Genomic DNA, 23,750 nt, shown 5'->3' on the forward strand with positions numbered 1-23,750 from the left:
GATATGCGAAAAAGTTTCCCTTGATATCGCACGTGGAATTAATAACTTTCTGATAATCAAAATATGTAATTTGAGTTAATAAAATTATTTTTCATAATAAAAAGAAACTATTTATACAAACGCGGTCTCTCTAGCCTTAAAAACTCTGGTTTTAGCAAAGTACTAGCGAGAGCGCCGCGCCACCTTTCGCCACCCATCGGAAATTCCAAAAAACTAAATTTTTTTTTAGTAAAATAAACTATATTATAAAAATTAATTAATAATATTTATTTATAAAGATTTAATAAATTAAAATTCAAATAAATATTTTTATAATTTAATAACAAAATATTTTTAAAAATTATATAAGAAATTAAAAATGATGTCATTTTCCATCCGTGCATAATAATTTATTAATCAAACAGAAGATTCTCGAACTAAGAATATTAAATCAACTCAAGTGTTTCTTATATAAATTAATAACAATTAAAAATCTTTTGTTATTATAAATGAGTAATATTTAAAAACTGATCGCAATAATTATGTTTACAAAAATATATAATTTTAGTGTGTCATTACTTGGAAATTTATGATATACGAATAATTTAAAAATACCAATAATAATAATAATTTTTATTATTTCAACTGTTTTGCTGACAATAACAGTTTCATCAGCGGACAAGTTAATAATGCATGCAGTCACCTTCATCCTTAGTATTTAAATGTTATCATTTTTACAATCGAGTCATTATTTAACTAACTTTACGCGAGCTAACTCTTTATCGAACCGGAATATTCTAATTAAAAAATAATTATGAAGTTTTATATTTTTATTGGATTATTTTGCAGTGTTATGGTGAGTATTAATTATTTAAAATAATAAATATATTTTAATTAATTTTATTTTTAGGCTGATGGTTCAGGAAGAGTCGTCAATGTAAATGGAAAAGATTTTGGAAATTTTGACGTACTGGATGTTAAAATTAACAAAGACGAAACTGATAGTAAAAAAATAGTAACTGTTAAAATTGATAATTTAAATTTGACTGTTGATACAACGAGAGGAGGAGTTTGGGTTTATTTAAAAAGCCTGAGTAATAATCAAAATTATAATTCGGTAAGTTTAAAAAATTTTAAAAAATTTTCAGGTTTTATAAAAATTAATTTAATTTACAGATCCCGAGAATTCAAGTAAGTGCTTCTGAAAAAGTTCACACTCTAGACAGTAAAACCCTCTCGCCCTTCGACACCCTGGTGATTACCTTGCCCTTGGACGTGACCAGCCTCGACAGCAAAAAAAAGATCAATGTCTTCATCAACGACATGGTTGTGGTCCTCGACACAAGGAACTGGGTATCTTTGTCCATGAAAAACTCCAAGGACATCTTTAATAATAACAATAGTGTCTTCTACAGCTACAACGACGGAAACAATATTGACGTCGAGTACCACTGGGATGGCGCTGGAGTCTCCTACTCCTTCAGCGGAGGCAGTGGACATTTTGATAAAGAAGCCTTTGACAAAGGAATGAAACAACTCGAAGATTCTATGAAGAAAATGCAGGATAATATGCAGAATAGTTTCCCCTGGAACTGGTCCTGGAATTAATTTTTGGAATTAACTTGTTAATAAAATTATTCTGTAGCTAATAATAAAACTTTCTATCAAAGCGCGGTCTCTCTAGCTCTAAAAACGCGGGAATTAGCAAAGTACTTGCGAGAGCGCCGCGCGACTTTTCGCCACCTATCAGCAAATCCAAAAACTAAAATTTTTTTAAATTTAGTAATATAAAAATGATTATTTGTGAGTTAATAAAATTTAATTGAGAAAAATTAGGCATATTTTTCATTTAAAAACACCTGTCTAAACATTAAAATAATTTATTAGGAAATTTAATTGATAAATATTGACACCGATTGTAGCCACCTGTTACAAGTGCGTAAAAACTGATCAACTTATATTATTTTTATTCTATGTCTAATCTACCATAAACCTTGGGAATTTTTTGTTTGTTCACTTGTAGTGTAGTCTGCTAACTAAAAAAAAATAATTATAATTATTATTAATGTCTATTTCTAAGTATAAAAGTTTACGCACTGATCGTTAATTACTCAGTTACTAATGGAATTTTTGTAAAACGTTTTTAGAAGATGATACGAAAATTTGTGTATTTTATTTTTGTTGCGACTGCTGCGTCAAGGGTAATTAATTATTAATTTTTTATATTAACAAAAACTTTGAAAATTAATAATGATTAATCAAAAAATTTTTAGATTTTTTTTAGACTTAAAAATATATTTAATTAATTAAAAGAAAAATTTTTCATTGAATGATTAATGGTTAATGATTAATCATTAATCATTAATCATTAATTAATTTCCAATATTTGGATATGAAAAATTCTGTATTAATTATGAAGATATAATACACATTTTTTACGTTTAAAAATAAAAAAAAAATCTTTAATTAATAAGTGATTAATTGATTAACAGGCTCTTGATGAACAGAACATCGAATTATTGCCGGGATTTCCAACACTGGCTCCATGGAATCTTACAACTCCAGAAAATGGAACATCTGAACTAATTAATTCCATTAACGAGCCGTTTACTGAAAAATCAGATGAGTACTACTTCTACAATTATATTAATGTACCAGATCCAATAACTAACACAACAGAATCATTAATTAGCATTAATCAGTCGATTGACGGAATAATTAATCGATTAACGGCTCTAAATCGGTTTAATGGAACAACAATTGAGACTTACAAACTGATTAACTCGACTAATGAAATAGAATTTGCAAAATATGAGAATGAAATATGGTTACAGACGCTTAGTGAATTGGAGAGGATTACTAAAGGACTTAATAAGTACAACGTTCCTTTAATTAGAATTAAACGCGACCCTGACGTTAATGAAACAGTTCTCGGAACAAACAATGAAACGGTTCCAGGAACAGTGAATGTAACAGTTCTAGGAACAGTGAATGGGATGGTATCAGGAAAAATTAACGCAAACTTTTTTGGATCAAATAATGAAACGCTTCTTGGAACACTTAACGAAACAGTTCTAACAGCAGCTGATGGAACTGTTCTTGGAACATTCAATGGAGTGGTTATTGGAACAATAAATAGAACGGCTTCGGAAAGCATTGATCGAATGGTTCTGAGAACAATAGATGGAACGGTTCTTGGAACAGATAACAGAATAGTTCTTGGAACAGTTATTGATCATGACAAAGGACCGATTCTGCGGAAGCCTAAACGACCTGTTAGCTGGGTTTCGGAAACTGAGAACGACGGAACAGGTGAGGAAGTAGTTGACGAGAATATTAATTTAATCCGAGAGTCAGTTTTTAGGCGCCTAAGGCTTACTTTGAGGAAAAAGAGGTTCAATAATATCACCGATCTGTTCAACGAATTTTTGCGACAACAAACTGATGGCGAGGAAGAAGAAGAGGATGAAGATGAAGATACAAAAGAGGAAGAAGATGATTATGACGAGGTTTATACTTATTCGTTTGATTAATTGTGCCGGGTTTTAATGGATGTATTAATGGATGTAATAATATAATTAATGGATGTAATAATATAATTTGATTTTTCAATTAATAAAAAACCTTTATTATTTCTTGTGTTTTTTATTTATATGGTGAACATCCGAATCTTCTTCTTCTGCTTCTAGGTTATTAAGCCTAAAAAAAAACATAATTTAAATTTAAATTTAATATGTTCTGCAACAGTTCCTATGTCTTGATTTTCATTAAAATTAGAACTTACTCATCTTGTTCCAAACTATGAAGCATCTGAAACCCGGCGTCCAAACTTGGAGGGAACCCAATTTCTGGATCCAGCAGTTGGAGAGTTGGGACATCTTTGTAAGCATTTACAAAGTTCTCTAAATCATCAAATTGTAGCTTGTTGACTACTTCGTCTAATTCCATCCTTAAATTTAAAATAAATTAAGGTTATTATAAGTTATTTTTTATAAAAGTGTACTGCGCATGCGCCTGACTTGTTCCAGAGGTTCCACCAGTAGAACTTGGCAACAAAAATGATTAATTTGTAATTAATTAAGTTTATTTTGACCTTTGGCAGTACTTGTTCCAAAAAATAGACAATAAATAAGTAGTTATAGGCTTTTTTTGCAAAAATCGTACTGCGCATGCGCTTTATCTGTTCCAAATGTTCCATCAGTGGAACATGGCAACAAAAATGATTAATTTGTAATTAATTAGGTTTATTTTGACCTTTGGCAGTACTTGTTCCAAAAAATAGACAATAAATAAGTAGTTATAGGCTTTTTTTGCAAAAATCGTACTGCGCATGCGCTTTATCTGTTCCAAATGTTCCATCAGTGGAACATGGCAACAAAAATGATTAATTTGTAATTAATTAGGTTTATTTTGACCTTTGGCAGTACTTGTTCCAAAAAATAGATAATAAATAAGTAGTTATAAGCTTTTTTTACAAAAATCGTACTGCGCATGCGCTTTATCTGTTCCAAATGTTCCATCAGTGGAACTTGGCTACAAAAATGACTGATTCATATCCAAAAAAATTAGTCCAAGTTCTTTACTAATTAATCAACTCACTTGGCGGCGCTGCTGAGCTCCATTTGTTGTTTGCAAACCATAGCTTCGACAGTCTTCCTCATTCCTTCCTCGAATTTGACTACATAATTCTGGTAGTAGTTGTGAATCTCTTCAACATTTCCTATTCCTGTTTCAACCAGGATCCTTTCCACCGGGTCCTGTAATTAATTTTAAAAATTAATCAGTCTTAATAATTATTAATTGTAATTATGATAAATAAAACTACTGACAGGAAATCCTGAATTTGGCTGCTCGCAGGCAAACTTTAGCATCATCGTAATTTTTCGCAGCAGGTTCTCGGCTACGTCCACCAAGGTTTCAATTGCGGTGTCTACTGACTGTTCATAACCGATGTGAGCTATTAAAACTGTCACCGCATGCTTTAATAAACTGCGGCATGTTGAAGGTTGGAGATTGCAGGAGAACTTTTTTTTTATTTCACGTCTAGAAAATTTTAATAATTTTATTATAAAAAAAAAAATTTTGAAATTTTTATTTTACTTTTCTCGAGGAGGCAAAAATTTAAATGGATTGCTGAGCTTTTCTTCTTGTTTTTCTACTGTAGAAACTCCGCGAACTATCAGTCCATTATTCTAAAAATTATTTTTAATAATTAAATTATTTATTAATAATACTGATAAATAATTAAATTTTTCTTACAATTGATGATTTTTGACGGTGCAGAGCAACTGTGTTGAGTACCAGAGAATTTTCCATAGGTAATCTAAAAAAATTATGCTTTAAATATATAATACTAAAGCCGACGTTTCAAATTTTTATTTTTTTTTCATTTATTAAATTATAACAAAAAAAAATTTTTTTTTAAATCCACTTAAGTTTTTTACAAATGAAATTTTTTTATAATTTTTTCAATAAAAAAAAAATTTTTTAATTTTTAGCTGTGGGCTAACTTAATTTTAATTTTAAATATTAAAAATGAAAAAAAAAAAACACTTTTTTTGTACAAAATTAAATTTCTTACAAATTTTTTTTATCTCTAATAATTTTACCAATATTCGAATTTTATGATACTAAACGGCGTTTTTAATTTTTTGATTTTTTTTTTAATAATTAAATTAGAACAAAAAAATATTTTTTAAAAATTGCACTTAGGGTTTTTCAAGTTTTTAACAAATGCCAATTTTTTTTCAATAAAAAAAAATTTTTTAATTTTTAAATCTCGGCTAACTTAATTTTCATCTTAATTTTTATGTAAGCACTTTATTTTATAAATAATTAAAATTAATAATAATAAAATAAACTTACTGAATAAATTCAGGATGAGGTTCAGTCTGATAATTATCCAACTCGGAATTATTAGACCCACAGTCATCCAAAACTTGCCGCCAAATATTTTCAATAATATCCGGCGTTATAACTTCTTGCTTGTGGTTTTCTCGTGTTGGTAATTCACCCCATAGTACTGTTGAACTCGATCCGTTATTTTTACTTGACTTCATTTTTATTTATTTATTTTTTATTTTATCTGTCGAACAAAAATATTAAATTATTTTTAATTAAATTAACAATTACAAATTCCGTTATAAAAAAAAAAGTGATATAAACAATTTTTGGTACTTACATCATTAAAATTAACAGTCAGTTAATTTTAGATTAACAATTAATTGTTTTAAAGCTGGATTTAAAATTTTAAATTGTGTAATTAGTGAGTAATGTTTTTAATTATTTAACTGCTTATCATTCCACAAGGTTACATGTAGGCAGAAACTGTTTACTATTCAGCCATCTTGATTTTGGAGACGCCAGTAGGTGCGCGCGCATCTATTAAAATTTTTTTTTTAGCGGGAAAATTAAAATTTTTTAAATACTTGCTAATTTTTTATGAAAATTAATTTAGCATATATTTAATAATTTTAAAAATTTTATAACAAATTTTGTCAATAAAAATTAGAAAAAAAATTGACATGTAGAAATTTAAAAAAATAAAAAATGCAATTTTTTAAAAATAATTTTTTGGAACAAATTTTTTTGTTTAATAAAATTAAAAAATTTGCAAGTGACTGCTAACTTTAATTTCATTAATTTTTTTTCTCAGGTAAAATAAAAAAAAAATGGAAGTAGCAGCTGTCAAAATTTTAACACGTGCTGTTGATATGGATAAAAAAGAACAATATACACTGGCATTAATTTTATATCAAGAAGGTATACAAGTATTACTCAATACTATTAAAGGTAAAAAAATTTTTTTTTGATTAATAATTTTTTTTGAGAGAATTAAATTAAATTTTTATTATTTTGTAATTTATTTTCTTTATTTGATAACAATTAATTAATTTTTTTAATTATACAGAAGTAACAGACGCTAAAAAAAAAGATCACCTGCGCGTAAAAGCAAACAGTTACTTGGACCGCGCTGAAAAATTAAAAGTTTTAATTGAAGAAAAAAAAGCGCTTGGTCAGTACCGGGAACAAACTAAAATAGAAGCTGGAGCTACTGGTTACGATTATGACAGTTTGTTTGGAAGATTTTTAGATGAAAATGTTGTTTGGATTCATGTTGAGGATCCTTACATCCGCGCTTATCACCAGGTAACTTTATTTATTACCTAGAAAGCGATAATTGCAAAATTTGAAGCTTTTATACGCGAAAATTGCACTGCGCATGCACTAAGCTTGTTCTAAATGTTCCAAGAGTTCCATTAGTGGAACTTAGGTAAAATAATTACTAATTATCAATTAATAATGTTTATTTAGACTTTTAACTATGCTTGTTCCATATAATTTAAAAAATAAATCAATTATCTTTGTTCCAGTGTTTGAATTTAGTCAGACTATGTGAATTATCAGTACAAAAGTGTTCTTCACTCAGTAAAATAATTTTAACAACAACCCAAGATCCAGACGACTCCAGAAACCAGAATATGAGGCTACAAGAGTTGAAACAAAGTTTAAAACAATCTAATATTACAATGGAGATTAAATTTTCTGATACTTTGCACGACAGACAAATCACGTGAGTAATTATAATATTCTTCAAATAATTATTTACAATTCAATATTAAAAATTGATCCTAGTCTCAGTAATGGGTGGGTGATAAAAATCGGCCGTGGCCTGGACTATTTCAAAGCACCGGAGGGAAAATTCAGCCTCGGTGCTTGTGACATGGCGCTGCGAGCGACTCTTGAAACAACAGTCGACATTTTCCACCGGAACGAGATAAAAAACTGATTTAAAATCATAAAATATTTATTGACTCCTTAAAATTATGGCACAAATTATATACATAAATAAAAAACAATTATATTTTAATCCAAAATTAATTATTCAACAGAATAATCACAAGCTTTAGCCTCATCGATGCACTTTTTCGCGATTTTTCCCGCGAGCCTCAAGCTGTTGGTGCACCTGACGAACCCGCCATTTTGATTCTGTCCGCCATCTTGTCTAGCGGTTAGAAATCCATCAGGTAAGCAATCGTGGCCTCCTACAGCGACAACTTGCTTGGCAATTTCCGGATCAACGCACAATCTGGTCAAAGCAGAAGCCGCTGTGCTCGCGAGCCTTTGGTACGCGTGTTCCAATCCAGGTGGCGCCATGCGAAGGAAACAAACCAAAGCAACTGAAGCTTTAGCTTTCGCGAGATGCTTCCTGGCGATTTGATGCCTGGCGAGTTTGTCAATCAACATGGCGACTTGTTCCATCAGCCAGATAGACGGTGCTTTTTTCTTCACACACTTTAGAATCCTCCTAACGCCCTCATGTTCCAAGATGGCGGCTACGAACTTCTTAGAGTTGCTGAGGTTGTTCATCGCGGCTGCACAGAGGAGCAGAGTTTGGGCGCAAGCGCTGGACGCTGCAAGCTCAATTATCATCAAAGTAAGCTCGGAACTGAACGGTTCGAAGTACTTTAACCCCAAAGCGTCGGTCCAGGGCGCTGTTACTTGGACAATTAGCGCCGTAGCTTCAATTTTCTCCCGCTCGGGAGTTGATAATGAGGTTAACAAGTCCACGAGGATTTCCGGGCCTCCTTCTTTGATGAAGTGCTCGATCGCTAGAGGGCAGCAGCAGACACTTGCCAGGGCCCGAAGACTCGACGCTCGGAGCTCTGAGGATAGCCTGCTGGCGGAGATTAACGAAGTTAGCAGCGCTCGGACCCCGGAACAACGCGCGATTGAGGTTCCTGCTCGGGAACCGGCCAGGCCTAGAGCTGTTAAAGCGGCTAGTGCTCCTCGGGCTGCTGATCCTGACTCTCGAGGGGCTTCTTCTAGGCCACGGACCACGCGCTGAAAATTTATTTAGTTTAATGAGGGGAAATCGAGGAAATATAACAAAGTAATTCAAATAAAAACTTACCTCGATATAAAAATCCAACCGCGTGTCCAAATTATGGTTCACCATGTTCTTTAGAGCCTCCAGTTGGTTCAGGATACTCCTAGCACTGCCATCATGGATCCTCCTTGGAGGAGGAGCCCCCAGTTCCGAGAGTATCGAAAAAGCTTCCTCTTCAATTCCGCGAAGCCAGTCGCGCTCATCTCGTGAATCTCCACGTCCAATTTTCCTGTAAAAAACTTAAATTAACAAAGAATTCTCCAGTAGTTAGCACTTTTGACTTACCTGGTGACCTCTTGGATGTGTCTCGTGAACCCTTCAGCCCTAACCAGAAGCTCTGTCGCCGCGGAAGTCGCGGAAGTCGTCAAAAGCTTCAGATCCCTGGTTTGCGCATCTTCAGTGTAAAGGTTCCTCCTGGGCAAGGCCTTGCTCTGGAGGGTTGTGAAGCACTCGTCGTCGGCATCCTGGACCAAATCTTGGAGCCAGACCTGGACCGAGGCGCTGCTGGACTTTGCGATAAACTTCCAAGGATTTTTCGTATTTTCCGCCTCAGATTTTGAAGACTCGTTGGACATTCTCGTGTACCAGGGCCCGTTGAACGACGGGGTCGAGTCTCTGGACGCTGAACTTCCCTCATCTTCAGGAGGTTCCACTTCGTAGAGAAAATCTCCTAAGCATTCCTCGGATTCCAAGAATTTAGGCGCCATTCTGAAACATAAAGTTTTTTAATTGTGAAAATATTGGAGATAGAAGAAAAATGATAATAACCTTTTTTATAGATGATAAAATTTTCTATAAAAAAGGTTTTTGTTAATTTTCGAATATCTCGCACTGTTTTTCAGAAATTAATAATTTAAAATTGATTTATAAAGAAATGCATACCGAGAAGTAACCATTGCGGAAAAGTACTATGGACTAGGATGTGGCAAAAATGAATCAAGTATGATACATTAGAAACGAGAAAACATCTGCAGATGACTAACCACGTGTTAGTCACTAATGCTTTCATTGTTCACCTTTACTCCCATATCTATTACGTGTTGTTCTGTTCACAGTACATACACAGTACATACTCAGTACACCGTACTCAGTATCACCGCACATGCACTGTATATAGATATACAAGGAGGAAAACGGGAGTAGAGAGGCAAGTTTTAACTCCTTGCCTTCATGAGCGCCTGGTCAAACGCGTATGCTATTTTACAATAATTTTAGGGTTGAATATTAAATAATAAGTAAACAAATAAAATATATTGGCTTAGCTTCGAATGCTTCTGTTTTTACACTGACTATCATATGAGGAATAGAGTTTCTGGATAAATCTTTATTATAGAGTGGGGGAGTACAAGTAGTGGGACGGTTTTATGAATAAAATCACGTATCTAAAAGACGCTGGGAATTTTAATTTCATTTTCATTGTTGGGTTCGGTTATATTGTCTATTTTTAAGATTCGATTTTAGATACTACGTTTTTTTTTTTTTTTTGAAAAAAATTTTTTTTTAGGGACAAATATAAAAATTTTGGTTTAAATATTGGAGATACAAAAAAAAGTGAAATATTTTTTGTAGAACAGAAAATTTTTTATTAAAAGGTCTCTGTTCATTTTTCCGTATCTAAAAACACAAAAGTTAAGAAAGGTAAATATCTCCGATAAAACCTGACTCATCCGTAAACGATTTTTTTATCAGATCACTCGGTAGTAATGAGTCGGTAAACATAAATATTCAACTGAAGGCTCAGTGATTCAATCTTCAATTTATTTTTAAATTAAAAAAAATATACTAACCTAGCGTCATCAGTTGAGTCACCAAACTCCTCAGAATCCTTGGAGTCCTTGGTGTAGGTGAGATTCCTCTTGCATTGCTCCAAATTCCGGAGTTCAAAAGCCTCCGATTTGGGCGTAGAAGTATGCGTCGGTTTCATCCAGAACAAGTTTTTATTAACAATTTTCTTCTCGCCTTTCTTCTTCGTTCTTCTCCGTCTTCGGCTGGTGTTCAATTTTCCATCTGAATTTTCCGAATCTGAGAATCCAGAATCCAAACTTCCGTGGTCTGGGCTCAAAACTCTAGCTAGTTGCTGATTTTCCAGCTCTACCACTTCATTATTGTTCTCTTCGGGAGGATTTTTGTCAACAATTACAGCAGTAATGTTACAATTGCTGTCAACTTTTTGAGTTTCGTCTAATTTAAAGCTGTTTTCACTAACTTTATCAGTATCTGTGTCGGTATCACGCCCTAAATTGCAGTAGGAGGCGTTTCTTCCGTTAGCTTCACTCTCGGGGCTGCTGTTAAGGATCAAAGGCGCGTTGTCCAGGTCGTGGTTCGCCATTTGGGTCCAAAAAACCCGGCTCTGCATTCTTTTGAATCCCGACATTTCGAACAAGTATTTTGATCAATTCTAAAAACGATTGCAAGGTATCAAAGCTTGCGAATTTTAAGTTCCAAAGGTACTTTTCTAAAATATTTTCACCTCCAAAATACGATTTTGAACATTATTCACTTAAAAAATCAACGAGAGACCCAAAAAACGGGCCTAAAAGTAAATTTTTAATCCAATTTGGATATCTTCAAAGGTCAATTTCTTCAGTTTCACTGATTTTCACACTCTTTGGCACTTTTTCTTATGTATTTTGGCGTGATAACAAAGATTCTGAAGGTCCCGAATTAAAATAATAAGTCCCAATGCTTAAAAATGAGGCCAAAAGTCCCAATTTTTGAGATTTGAAATAAATTTTTCTTCATCTAGACACTTGAATACACTGGTCGTATAGTTTTCAACCTGTAGAATACAATTTTGAATTCTGCAAAACGATCAGATAGGTCCAAAGCCCTAATAAACGGGCCTAAAGTAGATTTTTAATCCAATTTGGATATCTTCAAAGGTCAATTTCTTCAGTTTCACTGATTTTCACACTCTTTGGCACTTTTTTTATGTATTTTGGTGTGAAAACAAAGATTCTGAAGGTCCTGAATTAAAATAATAAGTCCCAATGCCCAAAAATGAGGTCAAAAGTCCCAATTTTTGAGATTTGAAAAATATTTTTCTTCATCTAGACACTTGAATACACTAATCGTATAGTTTCCGACCTGTAGAATACAATTGTGAAATCTGCGAAGCGATCGGATAGGTCCAAGGCCCAAATAAACGGCCCCAAAGTAGATTTTCCGCGAAATTAACACTTTTTCGGGCTTTTGGAAGAATTTAAACACTTAAAGACACTATTTTTGAAGCCCCAAGGTTCTATCGCGACAGCTTAATACTAACTAGAGCCTTTAACCCTCCCGGAATTCCATCAGAACCCCTTGGAAGCAACACATGGGCCCTTTGAGGAGTCACCGGAGTGTGACTGGTCGCGTGGGTCCGTTCAGTGTCATCAGGAAGACGCTCCGGAAATTTATGGCACTATCCCTCCGGCTCGCGCGGGTGATTCAACAATACTGACTTAAATAGGATCTACAAAGCGGAATTGGCGTTCACTTGCGATATGACTAACTGAAGAGTTATTTAATATTTTATATATTTAAACTCCGGCACCTCCTCAGATCGTAAAGTCGCGACGGTTCAACCGAAACTCGTTATAGTTATGTAAATCACAGCTTCAAGTGACAAAGGATGATACGGGGTGGTTTGTATTTGAATCTAACGCTCGTCTATTGGGCGCATGTGCGATTATCAAACCCGCCCATTGGCTACCAACGACAACCGAGTTTATTTTTGAAATATCCAGGTGCTGGGTTCCCCTATCCCCCATGTGGGATCCTAACCATACGGGGGGTGGCATTCCCGAGTCTACTGGAGCGTTAGGGTGTCGGCACGTGGCTGCATCCATCTGCCATTAATTATTGAATTTTATTTTATAACCCGCTTGTCTCTTTCCAATCCAGTTCACTCATTTTCTTTTAGATTAACATATCTTTTAAAATATTCATTTTATGCGAAAAATCAATCTGAACTTTTTGATGGCTTGGAAAATTTGCTATTAGAAGATCCTTAGCAATTTCTCAAAACTCTTATAGGCTCCGAGTAATTTGCATAAATTCAGAAAAAACTGCAAAAATACACTTTTAATGGTAGAAAAGCCTATTTTTCTTATCTGTAAACGCTATAACTCTTAAACCTTATGACTAATTTAAATCAATTTTTGTAAAATAATGTAATTTTATGTCCCCTAGGACTCTGTAAAGTTGAAATTAAATCCATCGAGTAGTTTTTGGAAAAAGTCAAAATTTGTAAAGAAAAGAATTTTTTTTATTGATTGCAGGTCTTTTATATACTTTGTATGTATTGTGTGAAGATATTTGGGGCTGTGTATAGGAATAGTCACCGCATACATGTGGGTCATAGCGTAACGGTTTTGCTGCAGCTGTTCACTATTATATTTTTTTGTATACTAGTATGAGCATACACTTTTCTCTCTCCTCTTTCCCTTTATTTTTTACAATCTCGATTATATACACAACACGCGCTCTAAACAACAGTGGTTAGTTAATCGATTTAATTTGTTTTTTTTTTAGACACAATTTCACCCTTCATTTGAAAATAAAATTTGTGTATTTTTTTCATTAGTTTAAAAAATTACAGTAACATTTATTTTTAATTTTTAATTAATAAAAATCAATATTTTTATTTAAATTAATGATAATTAAGTTAGCCGACTTCTAAAATTTTTTAGAATTTTTTTTATTAATAAAATTCTAAAAAAAAAATCCAATTTTAAAAAACTTTGAAAAATATAAGTGCAATTTTTTAAAAATAATATTTAATTCTAATTTAATAATTAAAAAATAACTCTAAATATTAACAATGTCAGCTAACTTTACTATTATTTAAATTACTATATCTTAATATAAAAACATTTTTTATAGGAAATTTTTTAAGCTACAATTTTGGTTTATAAATTATTTTTTAAATTAATATTTTAAAAGTTATAAACATTTATTAAATTCTTAATTTTTTTTTTATTTAAATTTCCCGCTTATTTTAAAATTCCCGCCATCTTACCAACCGAGTATTTTAAACTTCCTTATCATCAGCAAGTATTCTGTTCTTCCCAACTTCAAGATTAGTTTCTAAAAAAGCGATTAAAAATCAACCAATCAAAATAAAGTTAATTTTTCTTTAGTTTCATAAAAATAATATCTTAAAATTTGGTGTATCTTGGACCATTGCCTTTTATGACTCGATTTTGTCTCGTGTCTTGAATAGTGTGTTTAGCATTTATTAAATACAAATAATAAGTAATAAATAAATAAATAATTCACGATGGTGAGTAATATATCCTATTTTATTATCCTAAATATATTAATTAATAAATCAACAATTAAAAATTCCTCCAAAAGTCTTTTAGATTCACAAATAATTTATTTTGTCACCGGTCTAGTTTATCAATCACATGACGCTCAATTATTTATAAAAAAATTATTTATTTATTTTAATTATATCATGAATATTTTAATGTCATAAATTTAATTATTAAAAATTAATTTAATTATTTAAAATTAATTTAATTATTAAAAAATATTTCATTTACTTTCTAAAATTTTAATTGAGGTTAAGAACACAAATTTATTATTTTTAAAAATTTTTTTAAAATTATTTATTATTAAAAATAAATAAAATTTCAGGTGTCATTAAATCCAGTGAGAATTTTAAAGCATGAAGCGGAGGAAGAAAAAGGAGAAATTGCTCGCATGAGCATGTTTGCAGGTGCGACTGTAATCGGTGACTTGCTCAAGTCAACCCTGGGTCCCAAAGGAATGGACAAAATTTTAGTATCGTCAGGCAGAAACAGCGACCAGGTTCAGGTTACCAATGACGGAGCTACCATTTTGAGGAATATTGGAGTTGATAATCCTGCTGCTAAGATTTTAGTTGATATGTCCAGAGTTCAAGATGATGAAGTTGGAGATGGAACTACTACTGTCACTGTTTTTGGTAAAATATTTATTTTATAAAATAAAATTTATAAAAAATAACCAAGTCATTAAATAGTAAAATTTAAAAAAAAAAAAATAAATATTAAAATTTATAAAAAAATAACAGTTTTTTTGATTAACTTGAAATTTTATTAGGAAATAATCTATAAATTTGGTAAATTATTAAATTTGTAGAAAAAAAAAAAATAATTAGAAAATAATAAAATTTTATTAATAAAAAAAAATAATTAGAAAATAATAAAATTTTATTAATAAAAAAAAATAATTAGAAAATAATAAAATTTTATTAATAAAAAAATTTATTAAAAATTAATAAAATTTTTTACAATACAAAATAATTAATAAAAATTTCCCTGAAATAAACTTTATATAAATTTAATCCAAATAAATTTTCCAGCATCGGAGTTGATAAAAGAAGCTGAAAAATTAATCGAACAGCGTATCCACCCGCAGACAATAATCGCCGGTTGGCGAAACGCGACTCAAGTAGCTCGCGAGGCGCTCCAAGCATCCGCAATTGACAACAGCGCAGACGTCGAGCGGTTCCGCGAGGACCTCTTGAACATCGCGCGCACCACATTGTCCTCAAAGATCCTGGCCCAGCACAAGGAGCACTTCGCTAAACTCGCAGTCGACGCTGTTCTGCGTCTCAAAGGCAGCGGAAATCTCTCCGCTATTCAGATCATCAAGAAGCGAGGCGCCACTCTCGCAAACTCCTTCCTCGACGAAGGGTTCCTCCTGGACAAGACTCCGGGTGTCCATCAGCCCAAGAAGATCCAGGACGCCAAGATCTTGATTGCTAACACTCCCATGGATACTGATAAAATTAAAGTCTTTGGATCCAAGGTCCGAGTTGACTCTCTGGCGAAGATTGCCGAGCTGGAGGTCGCTGAGAAGGAAAAGATGAAGGATAAGGTTGACAAAATTGTTAAACATGGATGCAATGTTTTTATTAACCGGCAATTGATTTATAATTATCCGGAACAACTTTTTGCCGATGCTGGAGTTATGGCTATCGAGCATGCTGACTTTGATGGAATTGAACGTCTTGCTTTAGTTACTGGAGGAGAAATTGTCAGTACTTTTGATCATCCTGAAATGGTCAAATTGGGAAAATGCCAATTGATTGAAGAGGTAAGAAGTTTTATTTATTTAAAGCAATTTTTGGGATTTTTTAAATTTTTATTAAATAATTACTTTTGTTAAATTGCACTGTATTTTCTTAAATATTGACATTTTTAAAGATATAAGCTCATCCCGATGTTACACTCATCAAGAGTTTTCATTTGAGTACCCACATGCATTTTTGATATATTTTTCATATTTACATATATATATAACATATATTTTAAAGATATAAGCTCATCCTGATGTTACACTCATCAAGAGCTTTCATTTGAGTACCCACATGCATTTTTGGTATATTTTTCATATATACATATATAAAATATATAAAAAATTGATGTGGGTACTCAAATGAAAGGTCTCGATGAGTGTAACATCAGGATGAGCTTATATCTTTGAAAATGTCAATAGTTCACAAAATACAAGGTAATTTCTTAATTACTGACATTTTTAAAGATATAAATTCATCTTGATGATATACTCGTCAAGAGCTTTCGTTTGAGTACCCACTTGCATTTTTGATATATTTTTCATATATACATATATATAATATATATAAATATATTAAAAATTGATGTGGGTACTCAAATGAAAGGTCTCGATAAGTGTAACATCCGGATGAGCCTATATTTTAAAAAATGTCAATAGTTCACGAAATACAAGGTCATTTTTTAATTATGTATCTAGAGATAGAGTATTTTTGAATGCAGTTTAAATACTTATTATAAATTCTTTTAATAAAATTTAATAAAATAAATTTCATTAATAATATTTTGTCTTAAATAAAAATTTCAAAATAATAAAATACAAAATCAATAATAATATTTTCAGTTCATGATCGGCGAGGACACACTCCTGCGTTTCTCAGGAGTCCCACTGGGAGAAGCCTGCACAGTAGTAATCCGTGGAGCGACTCAACAGATCCTCGACGAAGCAGAACGTTCATTGCACGACGCCCTGTGCGTGCTGACCTCTACAGTAAAAGAGTCTCGCATCGTTTACGGCGGTGGCTGCAGCGAGATGTTGATGGCAGTCGCGGTAATGAAAGCAGCAGCCAGCACTCCTGGCAAAGAAGCCGTCGCCATGGAGGCCTTTGCTCGCGCATTGCAACTGATGCCTACTTACATCTCCGACAACGCTGGCTACGACTCTGCCCAGCTGATCAACGAGCTTCGTGCTGCCCACTACTCGGGATCTTCCTCAATGGGCCTGGACATGGATCAGGGTAAAATCGGGTGCATGAAAAAGCTGGGCATCACCGAGTCCTGGGCTGTCAAGCGCCAGGTTCTTCTCAGTGCTGCCGAAGCCGCTGAGATGATTCTTCGTGTCGATGACATCATCCGTGCTGCTCCACGCAAGCGCGTTCAAGATCGCGGACATTGTTAATCATCTTTCATACCCATTTTGGAAATTTTTTTTTTTTTACTTTATTTGTCTGGAAAGATTCTAGAGCTCTTGTAGAGTGTGCTTGTATAATTTTAGATTTTTATCTCGCATAGAAGCTGAGAAAAAAAATTAGTACCAATTCCTGCCGCTAGGGGTTAATTCTGTGGGTCAATAATTACAAATTTTAAAATTGCAGAATTATTCTAGATGACTTCTAGATTATTTTTCCAAATTTTCAGCTCTTAATTCCACTCTAGAATTTTCCCCTAGTGGCAAGAGCTGGAACTAACTTTGTTTCTCTGTTCCTAAAGGGAACAAAAGTTCCAAAATTTTTCTCCAAGACAAAAAAATCACATTAATATTCACTCAGTATAATATTAAGGCTCCGTAAAAATAATTAATCAATAAAATATTTGAACCACGCTGCTTATAAAAATAATGTTATTCAATATTTTTTACATAAATAAATAATTAGTAAATAAATCGTAATTTATTATCATAACCTAATTTATCAAGATTAGGAGTGCAGGCGGAATGGATCATGGGCTTGGGTCCACACATCAGAACAATAGTATCCTCTGCCGGCGGGAACATGTGTTCCTTGATTATGTCCGCGGTAATGTACCCCGTGGAGTATTTCCAGTTAGCGTCAGCGGTGTCTAGAGTGTACCAAAGCTTGAACTGTTCCGGTCGTTCCTTGACAACCTGTTCCAGTTCCTCGCGCATCAGAATATCCTTTTCCATTTGGTTTGCGAAAAGTAAGGACACTTGAGTAGAATCTGACGGGTTCTTTGCAATCGCACGGATCAGTTGAAGCATTGGTGCTATTCCAGAGCCTCCAGCCAGCATCACAATCTGGAAATTAAAAAAGTGAGCAGTCGATCAGAAATTTTTCAAGGAGTAGATAGAAAAAAAAATTTTTTAAATTGATTGACTAGCAGCTGAGATATCGCCAATCAGTAAATCCGTACAGAACAATGTACGGATGTACGGATTGTGATTTTATGGTAAAATTCAAGTAATTTCAATGCGCAAAAGCAATTTTCTTATTAATTTAAAGATTCTGAATCGATTAAAATGGTTTTCAAGTAAATTGCACGCCTCAAAAAAAAGCTACAGCCAAAAAATTACCAACTTACTTTCTTAAAATTGTAAAAATGCTGTACGGGGTCGGTTTTAGACAATCTTATCGCAAATTTTCCGTTTCCGTGATAAATAAGCCTTCCACCAGGTCCCTCGAAGTTAATAGTGTCTCCAATCTTCATTTGGTCCAGATACTGGGTCAGCCTCCCGCCTTCAGGGAACTTGGGATGGACATTCTTGAAATAAACCTTAAAAAAAGGCACTACAATTAGCACCGAGAAAAGAGATAAATGTGAGAGACTGACCTTGACGATAAGATCGACGAACCCGAAATCCTCATCATCAGACACTGGAGTGTAAGCATGCCTCACCAGCTGGCCGTTTATCTCTGCGGTTAAAATTACGTAATTTCCTACGGGGAGACCCAGGACGTGGGTAGAGGGCAGTCCGAACCTGTACCTCCTGGTGTCGTGGTTGATTATTTCTTTCTCGATTAGAGGGAGGCTGTATTTTTTTGAGGGGTCTTCTAAGAGCACTGGGACTCGCTTCTTACGACGGAGGAGATAGTAGATCGTTCCTCCGATTATCAGTGTACCCACTGCTCCTACTACCATCAACACCTGGAACAAAAATAGTTGATAATTCTATTTTTATTTATTAAACCAGAAAATATTACAGATAATCAATATATAGTATAATAAATGACATATCTGTCCTATAGAGATGCAGAACATCTGTTCATAGGACTGGTATAAATTAAATTACAAATCAAAAAAAGGCCATTCGGCAGCCGAAATGGAAGTAGATTTTTCAAATAAAAAAAATTGATTTTTAATAAAATAATATAATAACACTGATAATGTATAACTTAATTCATGAATTAAAAACAAAATTCAATAATAAATTTAAAACTATTTACAACAAATTTTGGAAAAAAAATTATCTTGTGAAGAAAAAGTTTCTCAAATATTTACCAAAAAATTGCACAGATTATAAGATTTGAATTATAAATGTCTAAATTTTAAGTAACTGCTGAGAAACAACAGTTTTCAAGTTAATCAGAATTTTGCAACCGGATAAAATTTTAGTTGAAGAAAACAATGGTTAGAACTAATTTGTGACATATTTACTGACAACCTACCCGAAAACATTACACAAAAGACTGATCAATATCGTAATTATTGAATTTACATCATGATTAAGCTATGATGTAGACAATAATTCTAAAACGGCTGCAACAGTAAAACTGTTTCATTAAACGAACTCTAAAAGGAGTAATATTGAGGCTACTACCACTTCTAAGTAGTGAAAATTGAAGCTTATTAAAAGAGCTTTACGATGCATTTTACCGAATTTCAATATTTTGTCTAGTTCAGTAATTATACCAAGCTGAAGTAGTAAAAACATCAATTTTTACGATTTTCAAAATTTCAAAATCCTGTCATTTCCAAATTACTCGCCCGATTAAGCTCATCTTCGAACTTAACCTTGGTCTTGATCGATAGATAAAGCATGCTGAGTTTGAGAAGAATCGGTCATAAATTGAAAACGCTATCGTGCTGACAAGCCGCGTTATATCGTATAAATATATATATATATAAATACATACATATATAAACTTTTGAACTATATATATTTTCTGACTCAGCTCGACAAACTAAGTCAGAAAATGGCTAAATTTTTCAAAAGTTGCGCCATGAGGACGGCTGCAATAGTTAGATTTTTATAAAATCTACTAAAAAGCTAGCTTATATAATTAATTAATTTATGATAGTAGTTTAGAGAAAATCATAAGTCACATTGTTTTATCCATCGAATTAGACTTATTTTCAGTAATTTGGTTGTTCCAGCAAAAAATTTCAATTCGTTTGGTAATATATTAAAATATTTAAAGGCCGTGTATTTTGCACTTTGACTTGTGATGGTTTTATTAATTTTAGGAAGTGAAATCGACTTATTAGGTAGATTTCTATAGAAATATAACTATTGTAGCCGGTCTCATGTTGTAATTTTAGGAAAATTTTATCATAATATGTTTTATTTTATCGAGTAATGTCGAAAAATGGCATTGGCTCAAAAGTTTATATATGTATTTATGTATGTATATATATATATATATATATATATATATATATATATATATATATATATATATATATATATATATGTGATATAACGCGCCATGTCAGCAGGATTGCGCCCACAGTTCTCAACCGATCTTTATGAAATTTTGTGGGCTTATTCTGTGGATCAATACCAAGATCAAGTTCAAAGATGAGCAAAATCGGCCGGTTAGTTTACGAGTTGTGGGTGTTTGAAAATTTTTTTCATTTTCAAAAAATTTTGAATTTTGTATTTTTATGAAAATAATCTTCCAGATGTAAAAATAGATAAAATCTATCAAATTTATCTTAAATTTCATTTAATAACCTTCAATTTAAACTATTATTTGTCTAGTTTTGATGATTTTTTTAATTAATTCCGTGAATTTGAAAATTTTCAAAAATTTTTCAATGAACGTATTTCAGCCCTTTTTCTTTAAATAATTTTTAAGCCATAAAAGATAGCTTGAATTTATCAACTTTATGTCAAAATTCACATCCCTGATTAAGAAATATGATTTGGAATGATTCGAAAAATTTTAATAATTTCATATTGTATGATATCGCAAAATTATGATTCACAATTATTCAAAATGATTCAAAATTCTTAGTTCTGAATCATTTTGAATCATAATTATATTATTCAAAATTATTCAAAGTTTTTAGTAGTATATGATTTTAAATCATAATTATATTATTTGAAATTATTTAAAATGATTCAAAATTCTTAGCTGTCCATAATTTTGAACCATAACTTTATGACTTAAAATAACTCGAAATGATTTAGAATTGCTCATTTTGAATACTTAAAAATTGCTCATTTTAAATACTTAAAAATTGTAAAATTATGATTTAAATTAATTCAAAATAACTTGAAATTTAATTTCTATTAATTTTAAATTATTTTTTCGACATTATTATTAGAAATAATTTATTGCTTTTATAATCGACATGATCAAGTTTACGTAAAGGTAACAGTAGCTGCAGTAGAAAAATTTGATATTTTTGAACATATATTTGTTATAAAAGAGTGGGAAAATAAATTTACAATTATAGATATAAAAAAAATAGTATCAAAAATGGTATTTATTAGAGTAGAAAATTTATCTTTGATTTCTATGACTGACTATGTATGTCTACAACCCAATAGTTTTGAGGTTCAATAAAAATAAAATTATACCTATGTAACAATGACAATTCAATCTTTTGTATCCCTATAACGACACCTTCATTACCATTCTATTTATCAAACTAATAACAATTAAATGATTATGATCACTCTGGGATCGAAAATATTAAAAGAAATTTATAAAATTTAAAATTACCCAAACGACGAGCTTTCAATGTTATTCAGTATTATTTAAGATGATTTGGAAGTTGGAATCATTTCAAATAATATTAAATCATCTGGAAAACCAGAAATTATAATATTATTTCATCATTCAATATTATTCAAAATGATTCGAACGTTTAAATTATGCTAAATAATTTTATATCATCTGAAGAACCAGAAATTTCTATATTATTTTATCATTCAATATTATTCAAAATGATTTGGAAGTTGAAATCATTTCGAATAATATTAAATCATCTGATGAACCAGAATTTTCAATATTATTTTATCATTCAATGTTATTTAAAATGATTCGAATGTTTAAATTATGCTAAATAATTTTATATCATCTGAAAACCAGAAATTTCTATATTATTTTATCATTCAAAATTATTCAAAATGATTTGGAAGTTGAAATCATTTCAAATAATTTTAAATCATCTGAAGAACCAGAATTTTCAATATTATTTTATCATTCAATATTATTCAAAATGATTTGGAAGTTGAAATCATTTCAAATAATTTTAAATCATCTGAAGAACCAGAATTTTCAATATTATTTTATCATTCAATATTATTCAAAATGATTTGGAAGTTGAAATCATTTCAAATAATTTTAAATCATCTGAAGAACCAGAATTTTCAATATTATTTTATCATTCAATATTATTCAAAAATGATTTGGAAGTTGAAATCATTTCAAATAATTTTAAATCATCTAGAAAACCAGAAATTATAATATTATTTTATCATTCAATATTATTCAAAATGATTTGGAAGTTGAAATCATTTCAAATCATTTTAAATCATAAAATAATATTACATTTTTATTATTTGATATGATATAAAATGATTCGTTGTAAAATTTATGCTTGAAAGTCAAATCATCCTGACAATTTGGGATGATTTGAAATGATGAAACCCGCGTCTTTTCGAATCATTCCAAATGAGATTTCTTAATCAGGGATAATTATCTTCGATTTGAGCTATTATTCGTTACCTTTTGATACTTTTTTCAATTTATTTCGGAGTTTGGAAAATTAAAAAAAAATCAAAAATAAATTAATTTTTAGCTATTATCATCAAATGACTTTCGTCTGTTACAAATCCTATTTTTTAGGAAGATGTCTTTGAATATCTATTGGTTGTAGTCGGTCTCATATCATTATTTGCAAAAATATAATAAAAAATAAATTTTAGGACATTTTTGCCTTTTAATAACGTGTTTTTTTTCAATATTCAAACAAGAAATCTACCTATCCATGTCGGGTATGGCCGAATGGCGTTTTTTTCTAGTATTGAAAAAAGTATTTTAAAGTTTCTGCCTGCAATCATTGAAATAGAAGATGAGTGAGTTCACAATTAAAGTTTTTTGTATATTTAAAACGTTACAATTTTCATCTATAATAATTTTTTTTTGAATCAGTCTATTTTGAGTTGATACTATAGAATTTCTAGTGGTACTATAAGCACCACCCCAGGCAATTATTTAGGATATATAATAAGTTAAGTAATTTTAATATAATTAATATAATATAATAATATCAAAAATATTTAAATAAATTTTTATATTACCTGATTTTTCATTATTTTATAAAATTATAAAAATATAAAAATTTAAAGGTTATATAGAACACGCCTAGAAATTTATCTATTTGATATTACTAGCTATCATACTATTTACTCATTTTTATCTCCTTATAGTGTATTAGTTATTGCTGTTGCTGTAAACTTCAAGGCTGCCGTTCACTTGAGGAAAGTAATAAATTTAATTATTATTATGCTTGATCAAATAATTCCATTGAGATTAAGGACAGAATTGTTTTTTATAGATAATAAATTCTCTAATTATTATTTAATTTAAAAAAATAAATTATTTAAAATTTTTCTCAAAAATTTTAGGTAATTAAAAAAA

General features: G+C 31.2%; 7 protein-coding genes across 9 annotated transcripts; 4 read left to right on the plus strand and 3 right to left on the minus strand.

The window, feature by feature from the left end:
* Nucleotides 1-642: 642 nt before the first annotated feature.
* Nucleotides 643-1,811, plus strand: LOC123262638. The gene is made up of 3 exons (XM_044724922.1): nucleotides 643-835; nucleotides 890-1,096; nucleotides 1,156-1,811. Exons 1-3 carry the CDS (start codon nucleotides 794-796, stop codon nucleotides 1,585-1,587), a joined length of 681 nt encoding a protein of 226 aa, XP_044580857.1. The 5' UTR covers nucleotides 643-793; the 3' UTR covers nucleotides 1,588-1,811.
* Nucleotides 1,812-2,059: 248 nt separating this feature from the next.
* LOC123262635 lies at nucleotides 2,060-3,536 on the plus strand. Its single transcript, XM_044724916.1, has 2 exons — nucleotides 2,060-2,180; nucleotides 2,472-3,536. Exons 1-2 carry the CDS (start codon nucleotides 2,130-2,132, stop codon nucleotides 3,510-3,512), a joined length of 1,092 nt encoding a protein of 363 aa, XP_044580851.1. The 5' UTR covers nucleotides 2,060-2,129; the 3' UTR covers nucleotides 3,513-3,536.
* Nucleotides 3,537-3,591: 55 nt separating this feature from the next.
* LOC123262636 lies at nucleotides 3,592-6,199 on the minus strand. The gene is made up of 8 exons (XM_044724917.1): nucleotides 6,161-6,199; nucleotides 5,845-6,064; nucleotides 5,239-5,302; nucleotides 5,080-5,171; nucleotides 4,809-5,022; nucleotides 4,579-4,736; nucleotides 3,764-3,928; nucleotides 3,592-3,678 (listed from the first exon to the last, which is right to left on the minus strand). The coding sequence occupies exons 2-8, from the start codon at nucleotides 6,036-6,038 to the stop codon at nucleotides 3,609-3,611; spliced, it is 957 nt and encodes a 318-aa protein (XP_044580852.1). The 5' UTR covers nucleotides 6,039-6,064; nucleotides 6,161-6,199; the 3' UTR covers nucleotides 3,592-3,608.
* LOC123262637 (MIT domain-containing protein 1-like) lies at nucleotides 6,195-7,768 on the plus strand. 3 transcript variants are annotated; one of them, XM_044724920.1, is made up of 5 exons: nucleotides 6,195-6,348; nucleotides 6,635-6,771; nucleotides 6,890-7,128; nucleotides 7,353-7,552; nucleotides 7,615-7,768. In XM_044724920.1, the coding sequence occupies exons 2-5, from the start codon at nucleotides 6,651-6,653 to the stop codon at nucleotides 7,766-7,768; spliced, it is 714 nt and encodes a 237-aa protein (XP_044580855.1). In that variant the 5' UTR covers nucleotides 6,195-6,348; nucleotides 6,635-6,650. The 3 variants fall into 3 exon arrangements, with proteins under 3 accessions (XP_044580855.1, XP_044580854.1, XP_044580856.1); XM_044724919.1 differs by having other exon boundaries at nucleotides 6,640-6,771; XM_044724921.1 differs by having other exon boundaries at nucleotides 6,195-6,344; nucleotides 6,636-6,771.
* A 21-nt stretch (nucleotides 7,769-7,789) lies between these two features.
* On the minus strand, nucleotides 7,790-11,258 carry LOC123262634 (protein inscuteable homolog). Its single transcript, XM_044724915.1, has 4 exons — nucleotides 10,657-11,258; nucleotides 9,155-9,577; nucleotides 8,894-9,098; nucleotides 7,790-8,823 (listed from the first exon to the last, which is right to left on the minus strand). The coding sequence occupies exons 1-4, from the start codon at nucleotides 11,241-11,243 to the stop codon at nucleotides 7,861-7,863; spliced, it is 2,178 nt and encodes a 725-aa protein (XP_044580850.1). The 5' UTR covers nucleotides 11,244-11,258; the 3' UTR covers nucleotides 7,790-7,860.
* Nucleotides 11,259-13,992: 2,734 nt separating this feature from the next.
* Nucleotides 13,993-17,427, plus strand: LOC123262876 (T-complex protein 1 subunit beta). Its single transcript, XM_044725354.1, has 4 exons — nucleotides 13,993-14,135; nucleotides 14,495-14,804; nucleotides 15,204-15,940; nucleotides 16,763-17,427. The coding sequence occupies exons 1-4, from the start codon at nucleotides 14,133-14,135 to the stop codon at nucleotides 17,315-17,317; spliced, it is 1,605 nt and encodes a 534-aa protein (XP_044581289.1). The 5' UTR covers nucleotides 13,993-14,132; the 3' UTR covers nucleotides 17,318-17,427.
* Nucleotides 17,428-17,741: 314 nt separating this feature from the next.
* On the minus strand, nucleotides 17,742-23,569 carry LOC123262877 (NADH-cytochrome b5 reductase 2-like). Its single transcript, XM_044725355.1, has 4 exons — nucleotides 23,411-23,569; nucleotides 18,706-19,020; nucleotides 18,457-18,648; nucleotides 17,742-18,172 (listed from the first exon to the last, which is right to left on the minus strand). Exons 1-4 carry the CDS (start codon nucleotides 23,420-23,422, stop codon nucleotides 17,789-17,791), a joined length of 903 nt encoding a protein of 300 aa, XP_044581290.1. The 5' UTR covers nucleotides 23,423-23,569; the 3' UTR covers nucleotides 17,742-17,788.
* Between the last annotated feature and the right edge of the window lie 181 nt (nucleotides 23,570-23,750).

Source organism: Cotesia glomerata, linkage group LG4 (assembly GCF_020080835.1).
Source record: "Cotesia glomerata isolate CgM1 linkage group LG4, MPM_Cglom_v2.3, whole genome shotgun sequence".
In the NCBI taxonomy this organism is placed as follows: domain Eukaryota; kingdom Metazoa; phylum Arthropoda; class Insecta; order Hymenoptera; family Braconidae; genus Cotesia; species Cotesia glomerata.